Source organism: Phalaenopsis equestris, unplaced genomic scaffold (assembly GCF_001263595.1).
Source record: "Phalaenopsis equestris unplaced genomic scaffold, ASM126359v1 Scaffold000755, whole genome shotgun sequence".
Lineage (NCBI taxonomy): Eukaryota > Viridiplantae > Streptophyta > Magnoliopsida > Asparagales > Orchidaceae > Phalaenopsis > Phalaenopsis equestris.
Window position 1 is genome coordinate 399,269 of NW_018165195.1, and position 22,092 is coordinate 421,360.

The window sequence follows — 22,092 nt, forward strand, 5'->3', positions numbered from 1 at the left end:
AGGAATTTAGGATCCATTTTTAAGTGTAATATGTGATTTAATTATTTGAGGTATATTGGAAAATCTCGTATAGCATCTAGCTGCAATGCTATTGTAGCAAGATTTATGCGATCATTCAAAGTATTATAGCCAATACTAGAAGAATTTTGTGGTTATAAATAAAGTGACACCTAAACCATGTGAAAAAAAATCCCATTGATAATCTATTTTGAGCTATTATTTTTTTGTCTTACCATGATGGAATTCTTTCTAGGGTGTTGAAAGTCGCAACCATCAATTTCTGAGAAAACTATCCTCTAGTATTGACATGAGACATGGATTGTTATCTGATATTTTTCCCTTTTATTATTTTGATTCTCTAAAATTAATGATTGATTTCCCTATGAGGTTGATTATTTTGAAATTTAGTACAATTAGGCTTTTCCAAATGGAGCTTGTTTGTAATCAACGGATACTTTATGTCAGACTTAAAATTCTAAGAGAATTCTCTGTTGGTGTTATGGTTAAATTATTATTTAACACAAATTGTGTATTTCTTTTTATTTTTATTAAAATTGATTAATATTTAATTTAATTATTCTATTTACGACGAATTTTAATATGGTGAGTGTGACTTTTGTGTATCACCTCATACAATTGCCTAAGAAACCCTATACCCTAAAATATCTTGTACCAGATTTCATATAAGAGCTTAAGGGTGCATAAGGTCAACTAAAAACAAAACATAATAACTAGTTCAAATAGAAAAATAACAAAGTGTAGTTAAAATAAAATCAAATAAGCTATGATTCCAGTTATGAATATCATTAAGAGTTCAAAATTGCAAGCTTAGGTGGATGGGTGGTTTGACACATAGAGACAAAATGGGAAACAAATGTATTCGCGAAAGGGTTGGTGTAGCTCTAATGGCAAATTAGATTAGAGAGAGTCGTCGTAGATGGCTTGGTCATATTGAACATCGATCATCTGATGATCCAGTTGGGAGAGTAGATGTTTAAGATTCGACTTTTGTTAAAGGCAGAAGTAAACCTAAAAAAACTTCGGCATATTGTATAAAAAATTATCTTAGTTTATTAGAATTAAATGAAAAAATGACACTCAATAGGACATAATGGAGAAAAAAAGCTCATATAGCCAACAACATTTAGCGGGATAAAGGTTTATTGTTGTTGTTGTTTTATTTTTATGCATTAAATCACATAATTGCTTTAGAAAAAAATAATAATTGCATTAGAAAATTCTAAACGCTCCAATGTCTTACATTAGAAGCCCTTGATTGTATGTTGCAAATTATGTGACTAGGCAATGGCTTGTCATTATAAAGTAATGCTTTCCTTTCAGCGCTAGCTCTTAATTTTTCAAGATTAACAAAGTTTGAATTAATTTAGAATGGAATGCAAACACGTGATGTTCGTTGACCGCGTAATTAAAAAAACGAATAAAGAAATAAACAGTAAAACTCATTAATTAATTAACTAATTAATTTAATTATCTACTTACCTCTTTCCAGCCTATTGAAGCCCACTCAAACGTGTAGTAACCACTCATTCGCTCATTATTTTGTCGTTCCCCTTTTTGTTTGTCTTCTACGATCACTGTCCACTTCCTTCTGTCCGACTGACACAGTGTAGGAATTCGCAAAAGGCTTTAGACTTCTTCTTGTTCAAAGTCCACAGTCGCCCTCTTCTTATTTGAAAGTCATACGAAGGAATAATATATGTCTTACCTATTTCTTCCTTGTTTGTTTGTTCACTGCACTGAAATTGTCGCACTTAAACACCGTCCGAAGGCTTCCTTACTCCTCTCTATTTCATATGCCAAAGCTTTCTCCCGCAAATAACAACGTGATTATAGCGCATAAAGTCTCTGAAAATCTATTGTTACTCTATTTCGTTAGTTTTCTTGCGTTGTACAGTAACCCCTCCTTCTCCCCCAACCCTGCCGCGTCTATCCTCATCTACGGTCCTCCCAAGCTATGCGACCATCCCTACCTAATATTCCTCTTCTTCTCAATCGTATGAAGGATCTCGTTGTGCCTCTTTGTTGTGATCGACTTTTTTGTCCTAGCCCACTGCATATGCGAAGTCCTCCCCTGCAGCGAACAAAGGCCGTTCGATCTTCCCTGCAACAAAGCCCTTTTATCCCTTCTTTTGAACCGAATGCCCAAACCTTCCTTCGGTCTTCCTTGTCTCACCTCCTTAGGGTGATCCTCACTCTGCACAGTGCAGCGCCCCAACTTGCACTTCACACGACCTTATTCTCCTACCTATCGTCACAAAATCCTGCTGATTGATCCACTTCAAGCTTCTTCCTCCTCTTTGTTGTCGCGATTCCTGCACTGCATTGCCCAAGCCGCTCCTCCCTATTTACACAACAGAAAGCCAAAAATGCCCCCTGTGCCTTAGCCTATTTCACTTATGTTAAGCAAATGAAGCGCTTTGATATGCTAACCTTAAGGAGTCTTATTTGATTTCATAAATCATAATTATTTTTTTTGCAGCTTTCACCCTACCCGAGCACAAAACAACAATTTTATTGTTTAATTTTATTTTTCATTTTATTTTATTTTAATGTTGTGTTGTAAAAAAAAGAAAGAAAAAACCATACAAGTTGTATTTTAGTTTTATTGTTGTTGTCATAGCCATCGCCGACAACATCGAGGCTCGGGCAGGTATAATAATGTTAACCTCATTTTCAATGAGATTTTTGCTTCTTTCTCCTAGGACCTAGAATCTAGCTTTAGAAGTTCCTTGTTGACCATCATAGAAGATTAGTATTGGAACTCACCTCACATAGAGCTTCAAACCACTTCTTAACTCATTTTTGTGAAGACCTCGCATGAGTGGTCTCAAGCACTCAACTTCTAGTTGAAAAGCCTAAGAACAATCATGTGGAGTTCACTGTTGACCATCATAGAGGACTGGTATTGGAACTCACCTCACATAGAGCTTCAAACCACTTCTTAACTCATTTTTGTGAAAACCTCGCAAGAGTGGTATCAAGCACTCAACTTCTAGTTGCAAGGGCAAATAACCATCATGTGGAGGGCCCAAAAATAAGTTCCCATAAGATCATAAGGCCTTAGTTGAACACTTCGTGGCTCGGCCATGCAAACACTACAATTTACATATTCAACGTACGTAAACCTAGCACTTCACTTCACCGACACTTAAACTAAAATCAATTTTCAAAATGATCCGTGATGAACTCGAAATTCGAAGAAAGCCAAAGTTGACACATTTTTAGCCCAACTGTCGACAAACTTGTCCGGATGACTCCAGATGACGAAATGGGCCACGCGGATGTGCCCGGAACATCGACTCTAACTAGAAATGACACTCATATTGCTATGGTTCTGTATGCACGCAAACGACACGAAAATTGATGCATATTAAATTTAATTGAAGGAGGTGAGTTTAGGCTTAAGTCGGGTTCAATTCAGGCTAAACATAGTCCAATTATCTCGGGTCGGTCTGACAACCCAATCTGTAATTCGAAATTTCAAATTTCAAACTACCCCGCTTAAATCCTTAATTAAATTTAATCAAGCATTATTAGTGTCTGATTAAGCGGCTGTGGTAATGGAAGGTAATCAATTCCTCGTCGAATCTCCTGTAACGGACACATTGAAAATTTGGATATACAATTTGAGCGCTCCCTCCTTCCAGACATTGGACTCCTTCCTCTCACGAAGAGATTCGGTTCCTCTCCTCGACACCGAGTCTTGACCACTCAATCTCGCACGCCTCCTCCCCCTCAAATTGAAGCCCTTGCACCCCATTTGGCAATCGCAACTCTCCCACTCACCTCCTCCCTCTATGCCAAAACCCTCACCGGCTTCGCCTCTCCTCTGGACGAAGCCGCTCGCCTTTTCCTCGCTCGACATCGAAGCTCCGCTCAACACCGAAACCGCTGCTCGCTCGCCTCTCCCTCTCGACACGGAAGTCCATCTCCCTCGCCAAATAACCCCTAGCCGCTCGCCCAGAAACCTTCGTCCCTCTCTCGGCATCTCACTCGCCTCCCTCTCATGCTCTCCCAGAAGACCTGCTCCCTCATCGCCGCCCAGCTCCCTTTTCCTCACGAAGAAGCACCACTCGCTCGCCTCCTCCCCTCTGCACCGAAAATATTCGATTGACACCCCCCTGCCTATCTCGCTCTCACGTTCGACCGAACTTCCTCACGACCGAAACCCTCGCCTCTGCTTCCAGTCGACAAGATTCTTTCCGACACTGCCTCCCTCTCCTACACCATCTCACAAAACCAAAAGAGTCATTGAGCTTCCTTCCTCGATAAGGGGAGCAAACGACGATCCCATTGTGCTCCTCTAGTTCATATACCCAAATTAAGAGTTTCATTTCTCCTCCTTCCTGTCAGTGAAATCAGAACCGAGGTATCCTTCCATTTCCTCTTAATCAAGAAAGCTCTCGTAAAGGTATATCTTCTCCTAAAACAAATTTCTACATGATTTTCTTTTACTTATGAATGTATGCAAGTATTTGATACTTCTAAAACAAAACGAAATGTGCATGCAGGATATACTTGTATGAAATAGGGTAGATTCCACTTGATTTTTGTTGATTTATTTAGTTATTTGTGTGGGATTGATCTTGATAGATTCATTTGGATGTTCATGCAAAATTTTCTCAATGAGATTTTTCTACCCAAACTGATGTCTTGTAAATCGTAACAAGTCATATATGTGTTTGCCGATGGTAATTGGAATTTCACATTCATGCATTTGCCTTATTGTTGCACCTCATTTATCTAAAGAAATGCTTGTAATAAATGTGATGAATCTCTTTGCTTATATACATTTAGAATGATGGATTATTGTGAGATTACATGAATTGTGGTTTTGATATTGCGTTTAAATTGTCGTTATTGTTAAATTGTTAAAAAAAATGATGAAAGAACTGAAAAGTATGGAAAGTCTTGCTTGAACTGTATCCATGTAATCGATTTTTTAAATTTTTAATGGCTTTTGGAAATTCTGTTCCACAATCTCGACATTCATCATTAGGAAGATTCGCATACATTCCACACAATTTTTATACATTCACATATCTAATACATAAACTTCAATTTTTACATATATATCACACAATTCTGATGCATTTACTTGCTTAGCACAAGGTTTCCACTTGCATACATATATATCATCTAGTTCTTATGAGTTTACATGTCCCACACTTGGAACTTGAATAATTGTATGTGTGACAAAGAAATTCTTTCGCCGCATACTATACACTGTCTTGGAGTAGATTTAAACACTCTTCTTGGGGGCCGATTTATTCACAATTTTAAAAGAATTTAAATGTTTTATGCCGATTCACTTGCTGTTTCGTTCCTTGACTATGCTAGTTTTGGAAGTGGGTCGACCTTCTCCTTGCTTTTGTTTTATTTCTCTTGTTAAATAGTCAAGTCAAAATGAGAATTTTTTATTTAATTATTTAGAAAATGCTTAAAGATATTTAAAATTTAGTTGAAAAACACTTAATTGAGAGTAAAACATCTTAAATCACTTCAAGCTCAAGTTAAAGTGTAGGCTTCCTAAATTTTATAAGCACACCCTAGGTGAGAGTTTATTTACCTAATTTTCAAATGAAGGATGATACTAAGCACTTGACCTTAATTCACAAATTGATTAAAACACTAAACAAGACGATACACCTAGATGTGGTTCATGACTTCCTTAATTAAATCAACTAGTAAAATTCTCATCATGACAAATAAACCCAATGTTTAGTGAGCCTGAATATCACACTCAAATCCTACTGACAATTAGGGACATTTTTTAATGTCACATATAGATCACCGAACTAGTATAAGTTGGAGGTCTTGGTGGCGAGGGTCGTGACGACATTGCTTATGTGTGTTTAAACGAGAGAGACGAAGTAGAATTATTTGAATAGTATCTCTTACATCAAGGACCTTTAATGAGGGGAGAGGATAAGAACTGATGATATTATTCGCCAACTCTTGGTAGGATTGTTGCCCCGGATTCTCTCAAGTCGGAAGTAGTCCTAGTCTGATTAGAGTAATTAGTCTGTAGCTGCAACTTTACAAAATATTTACAAAAATAAAAATAAAATTTCTTTTTCTTATTAAAGTGAACTCTGCATGGAAATCTAAAGAGCAATTTTTGCATGAAAAATTAAAGAATTTTGATAAAACTTACAAAGGTCCACGACTAGTCACTTGGATCGAAGTTAAGGACCGCCCTACGTAGATCGTCGGTTTGGTAGCTCTTACCCAAGGTTGGGAAGCAAACAGTACAGCTCTGAGCCCCCACCTTCACTGATGTTTTATACCAAGTTTCAGTCTTCCATACGTGACTACGAGTTTTGCTTGTGATTTCTACAACTCGTTTTTCTGACTTTCGTGCTGGATTTTCTCGCTTTGCTTACTCTTCCTGCAAGTTTATTTAAATCTCTTGCAAACCATACTATGATTGCAATACTAACCATACAAAGATAGCAGAGGCTCAAGTACGCTTTATAGTTTATTTACTGCATTCTACATCACTTTTATTTACATGCGATCTTCTTTACAGTCCATGCTTTAATTATAAAACAAAACAACAAAAATATATTCTTTTTTTAAAATTAAATATAATTTTAAACCTATTAAACGCCCTTAATTCATCCTTTTTGGGTTTATGAGAATCTCTTGGATGAGGTAACCTACGATAGCTAACGAGAATTCTTCAGTCTAAATGGTTTTAACGACTTATTTGGACTAAGTAAATTCAAGAGAAATTTGTGGTGTCGGGATGATGGAACCATAAGATCTAAACCGATGTCGCTCAAATTAAATTAAAATTTCTCTTGAACATTTCAACATTTGAACAACAACGAACAAACCAAAATGTGGCATGTAAACCTCAAACCCTTAAACCTTGGAGCTACTACTACAACAGGAGGCTTAGAGCCAACTTCGTGGGCAGCATAGCGAGGAGCTTGGATCAAGCAAAAAGAGGATTTCAGCAATCTCTCCCCCTAGTATAAATAACAATCCATATGACTTTGAGGTAGCTCGCCCAGCGCGACGTAAATCATTATATCATTGTTTAGGCTCCTGTACAACCATGTTGTGCAGCGTAACCTAACTCGTCTTAGGTTTTGAGGTTGTCGTTCGGTACGACGCAAACCCTCCTATAAATGCGGATTATTTGTATAATTGAGTATTATGCAAGTGCGAGTCCCAAATAATAAAATTGACATGATTCAACACTTAAATAACATCGTCTCCAAAACACAAGTCACACGATAAGATAATTTGGGAAGTCACTAAGGGCTCTATTCAGGATTTGTGACGCCTTTTACCCTTTACTTCTTTTGGACTCTTAAAATAATTGTTTTCATTTGGTCCTTTCCCACTTACTTTTCCACGTCCTACCATGAAACCTAAACTTTAAATTCTTGAGAACTGACACATCTGATTATTATCAAGAGTTTTCTCAAGTGACATCGGTCATTTGAGATGTAATTAACAATAAAGGTTTGACTCTATAAGAAACTTAGAACTCAGATAAAATAAACCTTACCTAATATTATATGAGGTAAGAGAATTTGTCGGACATGCATAAAAGGTTCGCAAGTCAAACATATGTCACAAATGTCTTAGTTTGCATGATTGGGTTCATCACCGAGATATAAACTTACCTTTCGGGAAGATGTAGTACTCGCGGTATCGGACACGATTATGTAAACTATTAGAAGAATGAGATCCATCGGTCTCATTTTCCAAAAATTAAAACACCACTTTTTAAATTAAAAAGTTGACCGACAAATAAGAGAGCATTAGGGCAACTTTTTGAAAGCCTCAATTCGAGAGCAAAATACCCGTTAGCTGGGAAAATTTATGAATTTGTTTAGAGAACTTTTTTAAAATGGGGTTCTAACGCTTCCTTGCAGGTACAATTGGAGTAATTAGGGAATTTTTTGAGAAAATATCCATTCGAGAGCAAAGTACCAGTTAGGCGAGGAAAATTAAGAAGTCGTTTGGAAGTTCTTTTAAAATTAGGGTTTCTTGTAAGTTATGGGAAATTTTTTTGAAAACCACCATTCGAGAGCAAAGTACCTGCTAGGCATGAAAAAAAGCGAACTCATCAGGAAATTATTTTTAAATCGGGGGGCTCTTTGCTTACAAACTAACCTTTCTTGCAAGTACACTGAAGGCCCGTCGCATCTTTTAAGATCACATATTAAATACTTTTTAGCTCCCTGTTGCGTCTTTTGAGACTGCAGGCTAAAAATTATAATTTTGCCCCCGATAACAGTGTCGTAAGCACTGAACAGTGATTCTTCTGAGAAAGCTAGGAATGTTGGCATTCTCTCGTGCCCCCTAACAAGGGTTGGCGTCAGGAGGCTGCCAAAATTCCGAGTGATTTAGACTTGTAATCTCTTAAAATATTTGAAATTTTGGACTTAATATATATGTATGTATCTCTCTCTTTATATATATATATATATATATAACATTGTAAAATGATTGAGAAAACTTAAGCTTTTAAAATTTTAGCCTTTTATGGTTTTAAATTACGGGGGCCCATGCTTTTAAATATTTAGGCTCTTTAGGCTTAAAAGTATTTAAAATTCTAAAGTTTTAAAATTTTTAGGCTTTTCGGGTTTTTAAAGATAAAAATCATTTTTTTTTTTGTCTTTTAAAACTTAAATTCAAAAGTTTAAACTAAAAGTCAATGACAAAGTTGAGCCTTCAAAATTAAGAGCATAAGGCTTACAAATAATCCAAAATTTGGAATTTTCAAATCAAAACTCTCGAGTTAGAATCATTTGAATTAACTCAAATATTAAGTATTGGTGCTTTCAAAGATAACCTAAAACATTTGGGAGACTTAGCTTAATTTAAAATTGAAGTACCAATTCATAAGACTGAGCTTAAACTGAAATTCAAACACCCCGAAAGGAGGAGCTAAGTTTGATTTAAATAAAATCTGCCACCTGATTCGCAACATATTTGCTAGCGAACAGAAGACAGTTCCTTTTTAAAAGCCTAAAATCATAATACTTTTGAAATATTTTAAGCTTTAAATGATTTTAAATTTTATAAAAATCTCATGATTATTCCGTAAGTCAAATATGACATCGTGAAATGTGAGACCATCCTTAAGAATTAGAAGGATTCCACTTGAGATATTTTGTAAAGTAGGTTCATTACTTAAAATTCATGCAAGTCTTTAAAGCTTATAAAAAGATGTTCAAATATGAGAAATTTCAATACCCGCATGTGCTCCAACTAAAATATTAAATGTTTATATACGAGGTTAGAGAATGTTGCATGGGCTAATTAGGTTGCCTTATGTATAGGACAGGGTTATAAGTCTCACCCCACTGGTTTGAACCTCCTTTTCGCAAGGACTGAATATGACGAGTCTAATAAATTTAATAAATGTCCAAATCCTAAAGATAATAGTTTACAAGTTCAAATCACTTAGTCTAATTCTCCTCCTTGTAAGGATAGGGGTCGACATGCTTAAACTAACTATCTGATGATGATCGTATTAATCGAAGATTCCAACTGAAAGGGTCAATCTTTAAAATCAAGCCTTTTTAAAATAATCAACTAATATATTAAGCAAAATTCAATCATTTAAAAGTTAAAAGCAAAATTCATCCGCTCTCCGCAATAATTTCTTGAGGGTGACAAACTTTTGATTGACTTCAACTCACAAAAAGAAAATGTCATATCAAATGTATCAATATATTCACAATTAACGTAATTAAGTGCTAGTAAGGACATGACCCCAGTCCTTTGTCCGTGTGTTTTTGCCGCCAAATGATATCTGATGGTTGTCGCCAAATGACATTGCCATGTTACGGTCACAGCCACAGCCCATATATTCCCCAACGGCTTTCTACTATTTAAGTTGTGAATCATAAGGGTACAATTGATTGACACAAAGTCTTATTTTAGCTAATGTCGACTTAAATTTGTCCCCTAAGATAAACATCTACCCTAAATCTACAAGGATACCTTGGATGATGCAACCCATGGCTGTTGACAATGATTCTTCTGTTAGGTTGGGTCAAGTACCTCCTCTAAGTAGATCAGGGATCATGACGACCTGGGATGATGAAACCATAGAATCCTAATCAATTTTCGTCTTAATTCTCCCACCATCCACATTAAGCTCTAAGTGATAAATTTTATAATTTAAATCCTAAGTTTGTTGCTATTATATGTTTAATTTTTAATTCTTAATGACTAGCCTTAATCGAAAGTGTTCTTTCATTATCAGGAGGGGTAATTAATCATAGGGGCATGCACCTTTAGGAAACCTCAAACCTCGGATCCAAAAGTACTCGTTAAATAAGGGTGAAATCTCTAGGTAATGTACATCTACAATCCAATATGTCTTCTGAAAATTAGACCCTCTAAAGCTCTCAGCAAATCAAAAATAAAATAATGCAGAGAGTGCCATGGGGATCGGTTGTCAAATTTTCGGAGCCCACAATGTTCTTTTCTAGTCCAAGGATGAGAATTAATATTTTCATCTAATTAGATTATGAAATTATGACGCCACAATGTTCTTTAACATCATTAAAACTAGTTATATGCATGATTTTAAATTTCTTTTGTTTGATCAGCAATAGGACCCTTCAAAATTAAGTAATGGATGTCATATTTTGCATGAAACGATAATTTTGATTTCAATTTATACAAAATTTCGAATGAAATGTAATCAATGCATAAATTATGTATCTCATCTTGTATGTATTGGATAATTTTTATTGGGGTTAAACTAGATTTGAAAAGGCATATATTCTTCATCAAATCATCCTTGTATTTTTAATATACTACATAAATAGTTAAATTATCAAAAAAAAAAAAAAAAAAAAAAAAATTTGATCGACAGGCATGCATATGATAGAGAAAGGGGTTTTAAAAGTGTTTATAATGTTCAAAAGTTATAAAGATTTCTATACATTCAATAAAATGACAGAATCCATAGAGTATATTATTTTTTCAAAAACATACTTTCTAGTTTCAATGATCTCAGTTATGTTAATATCCTACGGTTAAAAATTATTGTATATCATGCATTGTACGATATCTACATGGCAGAATATAAGCAAAGCTCTATCGTACTTGCCTGAAAATTTTGTGCTGCAAGAGGATCATTGGGATTTTTATCCGGATGAACTTGCCTCGCCTACAAATTAACACAAAAAATTAATAGAAGTGCAACTGTGAATAAAGATCTATATCTAGAACTGTAACAATATGAAAATTGTTAAAATCAATCAGAAGAAAATGATGGGCATGGCACTATACATTAAGATAGCAACACTCCAAAAAAAAAAAAAAAACAAAGGAAATGGCTTATTTTTTTCCTGCAATAAAAATGGGGGTCACAAATGATGGAAAGCCTGATTCGTTGTCATATATATCAATAATCTTCATTTCAATTTTTCTGAAGACCTCTTTAACACTTAAACACCACAAAGAAAGTACGTATAAGGACTTCTTACAAGTGTGACCTTCCCTCAGAAGCATGGAGGTCGACTTTCAAATAAAAATAATATTGAAATTGATCTCTTGCACAGAACAAAACCAATAGGCAAAACAGTTACATTCTTTAACACTTCCTCCACTTCCCACTGTCATTAAACCAATAATACAAGAATGCTTTCTCTTATATAATCTGAAATATGTACTTCACAAAAAATAAAAAATAAAAAAAATAAAAAAGAGCTTGAGGTACATGGATACAAAAATTATAAAAATTATAGCTTGAAAATTAAGATGGTGGGCTTAAAGGAAGAAATTTGTTCTGCCTCAGTTTACTTCATAAAACAACTAAAGGAGAACTAAAATATGTGAAATCTAAAATAAATCCTAGGAATCAAACATTATTCAGAAAACAAAAATGGACTCATGCACTGCACAGTGAAAGGACGGCTCTGAACGCTTCTCCGTTCAAGCAAGATTAACTGTAGCAACAGCAAGTTCAAATGTTACGTAAAGTATACAGAAAAATGATATGGCATGTGCCAACAAAACATCTATGTTGCCGGCCGATACTCAAAGAACAAATACAAAGCATAGATTTCAGTGTCCTGAGAAAACAAATATATTTTAGGATATAAAATAATAAAAAACAATATAGTTTAGGAGATAAAATAATAAATCACTAAATAGAGGCAGTTTTGTCGTCCTGGAGCTAGACCAAAGTTATTATCTTATTTCAAGCAATAATAATGGTAAAGAGATCAATCAAAGTCCTTTCATTCTTCCCTTTTACTTGGTTATGGTAGGGTTCTTTGGCATTGTTTAGCAGATAAAGCATCAGGATTTCACATATAGAACCCCAAACAAATTCATTTCTGAATAAGCGTCATAGATATATTCCAATATATTAAAAGGATTCTTGAGTGCAAGTTCGTTCAACCATGTTCTTCTGTAAAAGTTATTAAGCGATCCAAAAGGATTTCATTATCTTAGTTTTTTTTTTTTTTTTGAATTTTTTTAATTTTTTTATCATTCAAACTTGATTCTGAAAAAATTCCAGACATACTACAAGTTCCTTAAGAGGATCGAGATATTTTTTATCTAAGTTGCAACTCCAAATATATGCAAGAAAGGAGGAAACCAAGACCAAAAAGACTCAGATTTCAATTTGCTTAAAAGCAGCACAGAAAATGCAGTTTAAAAATAGAATAAAAACTTGAAATTTATTCATTCAAAGAGGCAGGACCATCAGAAGGAGGATTTCTAGAAATTATTTAAAATCCAGCTAGTTTTTAATATTTTTCCTACTTTCCTGCATATTCCCAAATTATAGCATTTTGTTCGCTACTAAAGGGTTTGTTCATATTACTTCACACTTTTTTGAATTTGAAAGAAGTTTTAAATCTTACATAGATCTCTACTAATTGGGATCATACTCAGATATTTAACTTTGGATTGAGTGTAAATTAATTTTGAATTATCAAAATATGCTCACCAACCTATATACCACCCGATTCTCCCCATTTCAAATGACCATAGCAAATTTATGTGGACCAATGTAAGCAGTTGTCAAACATAGCCTTCTAGGAAGGATAACTAAGGGTGTGTTTGGGGCAGCTTATGCTTATCCAGATAAGCAGCTTATCCTGAAACACGGCCCGTAGGTGGCCCGGGGTTCGACCCGCGGCCTGCGATTAGTGTAAAAACTTAATCGTGTTTTCGGATAAGCTGTCGAAACGTGTTTTCCAAATGGTGAGGTGACGTTTTGAACGCCTTTCACACTTATAAGCTGCCCCAAAAGGGCCCTAAGAAATCAAGTACCATTCTCCTCTCTACTTCGTTGCAAAAAATGAAATTCACCCATTGTGGTAAGGCAAGAATAAGAGGAACATAAAGATAGATGGCAGGGAGAAAATCAAGAACGAAAGATAAAAGGAAAAGAATAATATGAAAAAGGTTATAGGAAGACAAACTGCAACATTATGGAAAGAGTTTTGAATTTTGTCTATTAGATGAGCATCAACACTCTATGAGTTTTGCTATTCTCTATTGCAAATATCCGCAATCACTAGCAAAAAAATAATCAGATGTAATGCACGAAAACTTAAAAAAATAAGATTAGAAGGTATACAGCAATAAAATTCAATAATGATGATTTATATTTTAATTTAATTTTAGCATACTTGCTTGTGGGATTGCCTATGGTTCACTCTCAAGCCAATTTAACCAAAGCTCAAAAATAGCTTGTAATCATTAAATCTGAACTTGAGCCAAGACAAGTTATGTTATAGGCTAGCTCAATCCAATCTCAAGCAGAATCAAATCTGATTATAAACTACCTTGATCCAATTTCTATTCAACCCATAGAATATTAGTAGGTGAAACTTACATACCAAATCCCCAAAGACTCCCTCTAAATAAACGCGAAAGAATTTTGATCAATTGGGCATTAAAGCAAGATTATTGGCCTAAATCGAAAGATGATTAACCAAAAAGCTATAAAGGAAGAAGACCAATAACAAATCAGAATGCAAAGTGATAGCAACACACAATAAATAAAAATAATGATATATTTGCCAAAATTGGAAGGGGACTGGAAAACATGATGGAGCAAATAGCTCAGCTTCAGCTATGAGTGTCACGAAAACAAGGACGTGATCCCTCCATAGGTCATGGAAGAGCCCAAAATTTCCAAAGGACATTGATGAAGATTTTGGAGAACTGCTTACCTATAACGAAGGCCAACCACTGGTTAGACACCTCATTTCAAAGTAAGGGTCAGCTAAAATTGCAAACTTTGTCGGCATAATGAATGCTGATGAGGTAGACAACTAATTGGATGGCAAATAAATCTATTTATTCGTTTAGAATTACTTGTGAGAAAAAGAAATTCATTTGCTTTATTGAAAATGTCATCCATTCACTTGCACAATGATATATAAAACTTTTTAAATTGCAAACGATTTCACAATAATTGGGTATTGTTTATACAATGACTGAGGACCCCATTTTATCCCATCAAGCACGTGGAAGTGAATTCGTTCCTATGGCAAAAAATGAGGAAAAAATCTGAGCAATTGGCATGCAAGAGGCCTTCGCACTCAGCATCTCAATGCAAGCAAAAAAATCAGTTCTCATAGAATTTAGTATGGAACTTGATGAAGGTATTCTAAAAGAATTAAAGATTTTCCTAGCGCATAGTATTACAGAGGCTAGCTCAAAAGATATAGCTATGAAGGAGAAGAGAAAACAAACAGTAGTAAGCAAAAGTGCAGCCAAAGAAGTGATCAAAAAGAAAAGCAGTCCAACAAAGTCAAGGGAAAAAGAAAACATTATCATATCATAGTTACAGCCAATTAAAGATTCATTTAGATTTTGGAGAACTGCTTACCTATAACGAAGGCCAACCACTGGTTAGACACCTCATTTCAAAGTAAGGGTCAGCTAAAATTGCAAACTTTGTCGGCATAATGAATGCTGATGAGGTAGACAATTAATTGGATGGCAAATAAATCTATTTATTCGTTTAGAATTACTTGTGAGAAAAAGAAATTCATTTGCTTTATTGAATATCTCATCCATTCACTTGCACAATGATATATAAAACTTTTTAAATTGCAAACGATTTCACAGTAATTGGGTATTGTTTATACAATGACTGAGGACCCCATTTTATCCCATCAAGCACGTGGAAGTGAATTCGTTCCTATGGCAAAAAATGAGGAAGAAATCTGAGCAATTGGCATGCAAGAGGCCTTCGCACTCAGCATCTCAATGCAAGCAAAAAAATCAGTTCTCATAGAATTTAGTATGGAACTTGATGAAGGTATTCTAAAAGAATTAAAGATTTTCCTAGCGCATAGTATTACAGAGGCTAGCTCAAAAGATATAGCTATGAAGGAGAAGAGAAAACAAACAGTAGTAAGCAAAAGTGCAGCCAAAGAAGTGATCAAAAAGAAAAGCAGTCCAACAAAGTCAAGGGAAAAAGAAAACATTATCATAGTTACAGCCAATTAAAGATTCATTTAGATGAAGATTGTTGAAAGCAAGATTTAGAAAATAAACCATCCATAAAGCAGATCAAGAAAATTCTAACCACTATGGGAAGAGAATATGTTATAAAATTATTAAGAGAGTAACAAGAATTCATCAGTGACACTTATGACTACAAACAAGATCAGTAACGAATTCATCAAGGTCAATATTATGGTTAAAAAAGTAAGAACTCATATTGATTCAAGTAGCAGCAAGAACCTTGCTATTTTTCTTTGGTTCTTTAGGGAATGACAACCAAAAGCTTATACTCTAAAGTGGGTTAATAACAACGTTCTCATTGAGGTGGAATATAAAATAAGTTGAAGTTTCTATTGTTGATATTTATATTGATGAGATTGTGTGGTGATCCAATTAGATGTTTGCAATATGGTAGGAATGAAGCATATGTTAGAAAAATGTGATATTTTCTCCTTGACGCAAAATAGCAAGAAAGTTTATCATAGGTAATGAAATTTCTAAATATGCTTTCTGAGGCATCAATGAGTGGTAATAAACTAAAACTAGAATCACCAGCACTACTAGAAGGAGCCCCCTTAGTTAAACTCTTGTCAGGCCAAAAATAAAGCTCAGCCTTATGAGATATAAAATTATGTTCCATTACAAGAAACTAAAGGCCATGATCTATAGAAATCTTAACATCCAAAATTTTCTGCATAATCAAGAACTTTCAAAATTGATTCTACAAAAATCTTAATTTTTTTGCAAGCTACTCAACAGATTCTTGATGATTTGCATCAAATTGCAACTAATAATCAAAGAAATCATCCAAGATCAAGAAAATTCAATTTTAATTTGCTTAAATCAACAAATTAGCAACTAAAAAATTAACCATTCAGTCAAAAGAAGAGTTTTAAGAAATTTTTTAATCTATTTCTACTTTCTTGGATAATTTTATTAGCCACTTTCAATGTGCTTAGTTCTTAATTTCAATTTGTTTGAATTTAAATTAATTTTGTATATATTTTTTGGATCTCTATAAACAAGGAATAATATGTGATTTTAAATTTAAAATTGAATTGAACTAAATGGATTCCTAATTCTCTAGACTTCAACCACCATGTTAGGTTCCCCTCCCTCCAGCCCTCTCTACTTCATTATGGTAACTTCTTTCAATTTTATCTACTAGATAAGCATCATATCTTTGTGCATTTGCTACGGTCTATTTCACCAATCCCTAGTCATTCATATTGATCCCTTTTCCATTTACTTGATAGATTTATTTAGAAAATTGACATTGAGTTAATAAGAGGCCTTGTGTTATCTTACTTTGGATAGTTTTAGGTTGGGAAGAATGAATCCCTCAACCATATAATGTAAGAGATGTGCCCTTACACGCCAAAAATTGACTCCCTACCCAACTCGCAATCCTCAAACACAAGATGAATGGATGGACAGCGGAACTACATCAATAGTATTGATCATGATTGCTATCACTTAAATTTCATTACAAGAAAGCTTGACCATGATTTGGTGGCCCCTTGGTTGAATTCAACATTTGCTCAAAATACAAGATCACTCCATCTTTGAATGTATATAAATCATCCTCTTCCCACCAAGCAATCAACATGTGCAAAATAATGTCAAATTTCCCCCAGTTCCCCTTTGTCACCAATCCATAAATGGATATGAAGATTTGATTGCAATTGAAATCTCGCCTTCCTATTTTGGATTAATCAAAATCATCGAAGGAATTGATGTGTTTTACTTGTTCTTTATACAAACACCTCTTGTACACTCTTTGATTATTTAGAATAAATATTGAACTTTTTCTTATGTGTAATCTCTTGGAGAAGCTAAGTGGCAAATTCAAATCCTTGGACTCTGGTGAGTTTAAGGTTTTATCTTTGTTCATATTTTTATCCCCTCATCTTCTACTTCTTTATTTTTAGATCATCCCACACTATCTTTAACCTAAGAGCACTATCAACCTCCTACTCACCCAACCCCTCCTCATAAAACCCTCAATTCAACACTCAACAATAAACCTTAACTCCAATAATTCCAACTTCACCACCACCTATACTTTTCTCCATTTTAATTCTAACACTAAAAAATTTTATAACCTCTCCACAAGCCCTTTCCTAGTCCTAACCCTCATAAAATTCAGCCAAATAATCCCCACTCCATCACTTCCTCTTAGCCTCAACCACCATTAAACATAACCTTAATTACAATATCACCTTTCCATAACCTCCTTATCATGCACCATAAGCCACCATCAAACAATAGACCGTTTTTTTCCTCAAGAAACTCCCACCTCCATTATATTAGTCTTGGATCATTTAATTATGGTATCAGAACCCAACCCTTGGCCTACAACCAAAAGTTGGTGGCTACGACCAAAAGTTGGTGGCCAATAATGGATAAATGGTAAAAACCCAAACAAACAATAATAATCATAAGGCTATCAAAGTAAAAAAAATACAAGTCCTGATGCAAGAAATAGCAACACAAGGAAAAGAATGTTATATGTACTAGAAAACATGATGGAGTGTGTCTCAACTGAAGTCCATAGTGACCCGGAAAGGGAAGGAATCCATCGCTCAATTGTAGTCATAGGGACCCAGAAAGAAAGAAGGAATGACTCCTTCAATTTGAGGCTATAGTGTCACGGAAGTAAATAGAGGAACCCTCCAAAATTCATGAAAAAGGCCTCAACATTTTTTAGAACAATAATAAAAGCTCAAACTACAAAATTAAAGACATTCTACAAAGCAGCATTGTAAAAAAAAACCATCGACTAAAAGCAGAATATCCACTGGAAATTATAAAATATGCAAGCTTGACATATTGTATTTTGCCCAACTTTTATCGCTTGAACTCTTACCCTAGAACACACTAATGCAACTTAAAGTTTCGTAGAAGCAAAAGGGTTAAAAGGCCGAAAGTATGCTCCCAAGAAGCTTGTTAGCTACCAATTTCCCATACGAAGCACAACTTTGGCTTCTGTTCACACCAATATCTCTCAAGTACAAACATGTAGTAAGAAGGGCAAAAGCTAGCGGCCTTTATTTTTTTGTTTTGCACAAACAACATCAAAACAAGCAAAGGAGACAAACACCAAGGCTTCAACCCCATCTACTAATTGTATCAACACTTCCCAAGTGCACTGATATGAGAAAGTAAAAAGCCATCGCTAAAATATTGTCAAATGGTTGAGAATGAACGGCAGGGGAAGAGATATTTTTAGATGAAGAAGGAATACCAAGAGATCTCGGATACACCTTAAGAATATAATAAAATAATAATAATAACCTCCTTGTCACATCTTATATGTGACTCAGATGAAAACTACCTCCTATAGGTAAAGCGGCGTGGGGTAGAATAAAAGTTGTCCTTAGAAGTAGAGCAATGTTATTGCTTCAATCGTGCTAGTAACAAATCTACTTGTGTAGGTTAATGCTCAAGTTGTCCACCGAGGCCCCACGCAGATTTGTTCAGTCCATACGTGACATGGTCTGCCCATATGAAGTGCTCACTTGAGCACTATAGACCCATTTGAATTGCAACTGCTTAAACAAAGCCAACAAAAAATCTTGTTAAGCAAATTTTAATGATCCAAGAAAATTTTTGGCTCAATTTGTTTCATTCAAACTATAATCAAGTTCAAATTGAGTTCACCAACCATTTTTTACCATGAGTTGTAAATCCAGCATACCATCAATTAATGGAACTATTAATGGGTTGACTTCATCATTATCATGATTTGACTTATAAAATTATAAACATCAAATAAAATTTACAAAATTAGTTCAAAATTTGGCCCAACAAATGAAAAAAGAAATTTGGTCACTTTTGGGTCACTCAAATTGAAATCCTAAAAGTATGACTACATTCAATGTTCTCGGAGTGATTGTGGTTAAAATTTTCAAATGGTGGACTATTGTTTTACCAAATAGCTATCAAATCTCCTCCAACCATACAAAAAGAATTTATTACATCAATAAATAATTTATTTTTCATTTGACATTTTGCAAAACAGCATTATGTTGCAAAAGATCGTAACGTCGACCACCATTATAGAGGGATCACAATAAAATCTTCTCTATTCTTACAAAAAGTACTTATTATAACATAAAATGGTTTGAGGTGAAAAAAAAGTATAATAAAACTTATAGCAAAATAATCCAAAAATAAGAAATAAATGTGTTCATCTAAAATAACACCCAATAATTTCTAGTTATTCAAACCGGATAGTCTTGATTCTTACTCAAATGATCTCATGTAATGAAGATCAAAAGGAATGGGCCTTCTAGCATCGACACTGCTCAATCGCATCAAGATTCACATAAACATTCCAACTAAACATAAAGAGGCATAATTTCATTGGCACCAACCACTAAGTTCTAACATGAATCAATCTGTCTAATTCAAATATCTAATGATACTAATTTTGAAACATGGGGTATCCTTTGCTCTACCCATCATTGTAATGGGCGAGATATTTTAGCGGAGGTTTCAAACATACTGTGATTGATACTTAACCATTGATCAGATTGAAGGCTACAATGCATAGCATTTTGGTCCAACGTAGTTCTCGGGGATATGTAAATTATCCATCCACAGCATGTTTTGCCAAGATATCAAAAGAACCTTTATTTGACTGCCCAAAAATATGATCTTGGCTTCAAGCTCATTCAATTGCTTGTTCACTGAAATAACTTCCTAGGGAACCATTCCTCGCGCCTGACTCATCCCGCACCACACGGGGTACCCTTCAAAAATTCAACCAGCCTCTGACCGCTATCTGAAATGAAAAATCCAATAATTTCAGAGATACCTCTCATGCTGACTCGCCTTAGTTGTGATACAATTCATATAGCAAAGCAGTTGAAATTAGAAACCAATCCTAAGAAGGTTGACTGTGTTATCTAACAATTCTCTTTTCTTTTTAACATTTCCCCAAATGAAAACGACAACATATCCATTATGCGTATCCCAAGAATCATGCATATATGAAACTTTCGCAACAATAAGTTATCAAGGGTGTCCCAGCTGAAGGCCTTCCAAAAACCTCCTAATTTCAGCGATCTCAAATAGATAAGAAGAAAGAGAAAGAGTAGTCAAGATAGAAAGTGAAATAATGATAAAAAATCAGTAAAATAGCTTTAGCATTTGGGAGATGAAGAATCTAATAACTATTAAAGTCAAAACAGAAGTATTTTCATCGCAATAAAGAGCCACAACAGAGTGCCGGCAATGAGATCATCCACGAATAGGGTTACCTTGATGTAGTATGCCTTCTTGATCTCGGCCTCGGTGGCCAAAGAGCTGACTCCCAGTATGTCGTAGTAATCCGTCTCCTTCACCATCTCGTCCTCTGCACCACGCAGATCTAGCAGTAAGATCTAATTCGAACTGACCCACTCAGGATGATTTCCTTTGAGAATCTTCCTTCCTGACGACTGACCGATGAGGAAGAAAGCAAAAGAGCAGCTTGCTTGGGTGGAAGCCAGGCGGCGGAGAGAAGATGAACTTTATTTCCTCCGAAACCGCGTTTGATTCTTACGCGAAGAGACCATGTCGTGAGCCGCTGACCTCAGGCGCTCGTCTCCCGGTTTCGAGGGGAGCTCGCATGGGGAACCTATGAACACGGGGCGCGCATTTGATGGGACTGGATCAGGTCAAGATGTTGATACCAGGTTTTAGTTTTGATTTTGGTTCCAGAAGGCACGCAGTCTATCTTATTTTGAGTTGAAAGGTTGGACTTTGATTTTAAATTCTACATCTTAGAAATGTGATGTGTGTTTGTCATTAAATTATTTTAAGGGGACTTTTTGCTACAAGTAGATTTAGTATATTCGGATTTATCAAATTGATTCACTCGTTCGATTTACTAAATTCAGATTTAAGATGAATAAAAGGCAAAATATAGTGCACGGGACGAAGAGGTCAGTTTGACTGTGAACCGGCCAGAGGCCCGATTCATGGTGGCCCTAAAAACCGCCCCCATATTGATCGGTCGGAACCAACGGTCCAACAGCTGCACCAGTTTATTTTTTTTTTGTATTTTTTAGAGACATTTTTTGGATTATAATACTTGATTGCTAGAGTTTTTTTAGAGACGTTTAAATTAATTGTTTAAGTTCATATATGATTTATATTTCATGATATAATTTTTAAGTTCATAAGAATTTTGTGTTATGTATGTAGATGTCTTTTTTTGTAAGTCTTTAGTAGGTATCCTCTCTTTCAAGTTTAGTTTTAATATTTCTTTAATTGAATCAAAATATATTCATCAAATATTACAATATTTGCAGACCACTGAAGTTATAATGAGAAAGAAAAAAAAAGGTGACAAGCCTATGTTCTAACAAAATATTCAAGCATTAGGCTAGTACCCTAAGTTCTAAGAAAAATATGGAATGATAGATGGAACCTCATATATATATATATATATATATTTAATGTAACATTATGTTCTAACCACAAGTTTCAATCATTAGAATCAAGCAACGGTTTGTAGTAAGGATTTGATCATTATTTAAATCATATATAAATCTTGATTAAATCTAAAGATTGACTATTAAATTAGAAGTTGTGGATAAAAAATAAGTTATG

The 22,092-nt window shown here is 34.8% G+C and overlaps 1 protein-coding gene across 1 annotated transcript in view; it reads right to left on the bottom strand.

Moving 5' to 3' along the window:
* Nucleotides 1-21,184, bottom strand: part of LOC110030724 (chaperone protein dnaJ 10-like) — a 45,549-nt gene extending 24,365 nt beyond the window's left edge. The window contains exons 1-2 of the mRNA XM_020733609.1: nucleotides 20,757-21,184; nucleotides 11,117-11,176 (exon numbers count right to left, since the gene is read on the bottom strand). Coding sequence (XP_020589268.1) covers nucleotides 11,117-11,176; nucleotides 20,757-20,843 — 147 coding nt within the window. The 5' untranslated portion in view covers nucleotides 20,844-21,184. The remainder of the gene's footprint in view (nucleotides 1-11,116; nucleotides 11,177-20,756) is intronic.
* Between the last annotated feature and the right edge of the window lie 908 nt (nucleotides 21,185-22,092).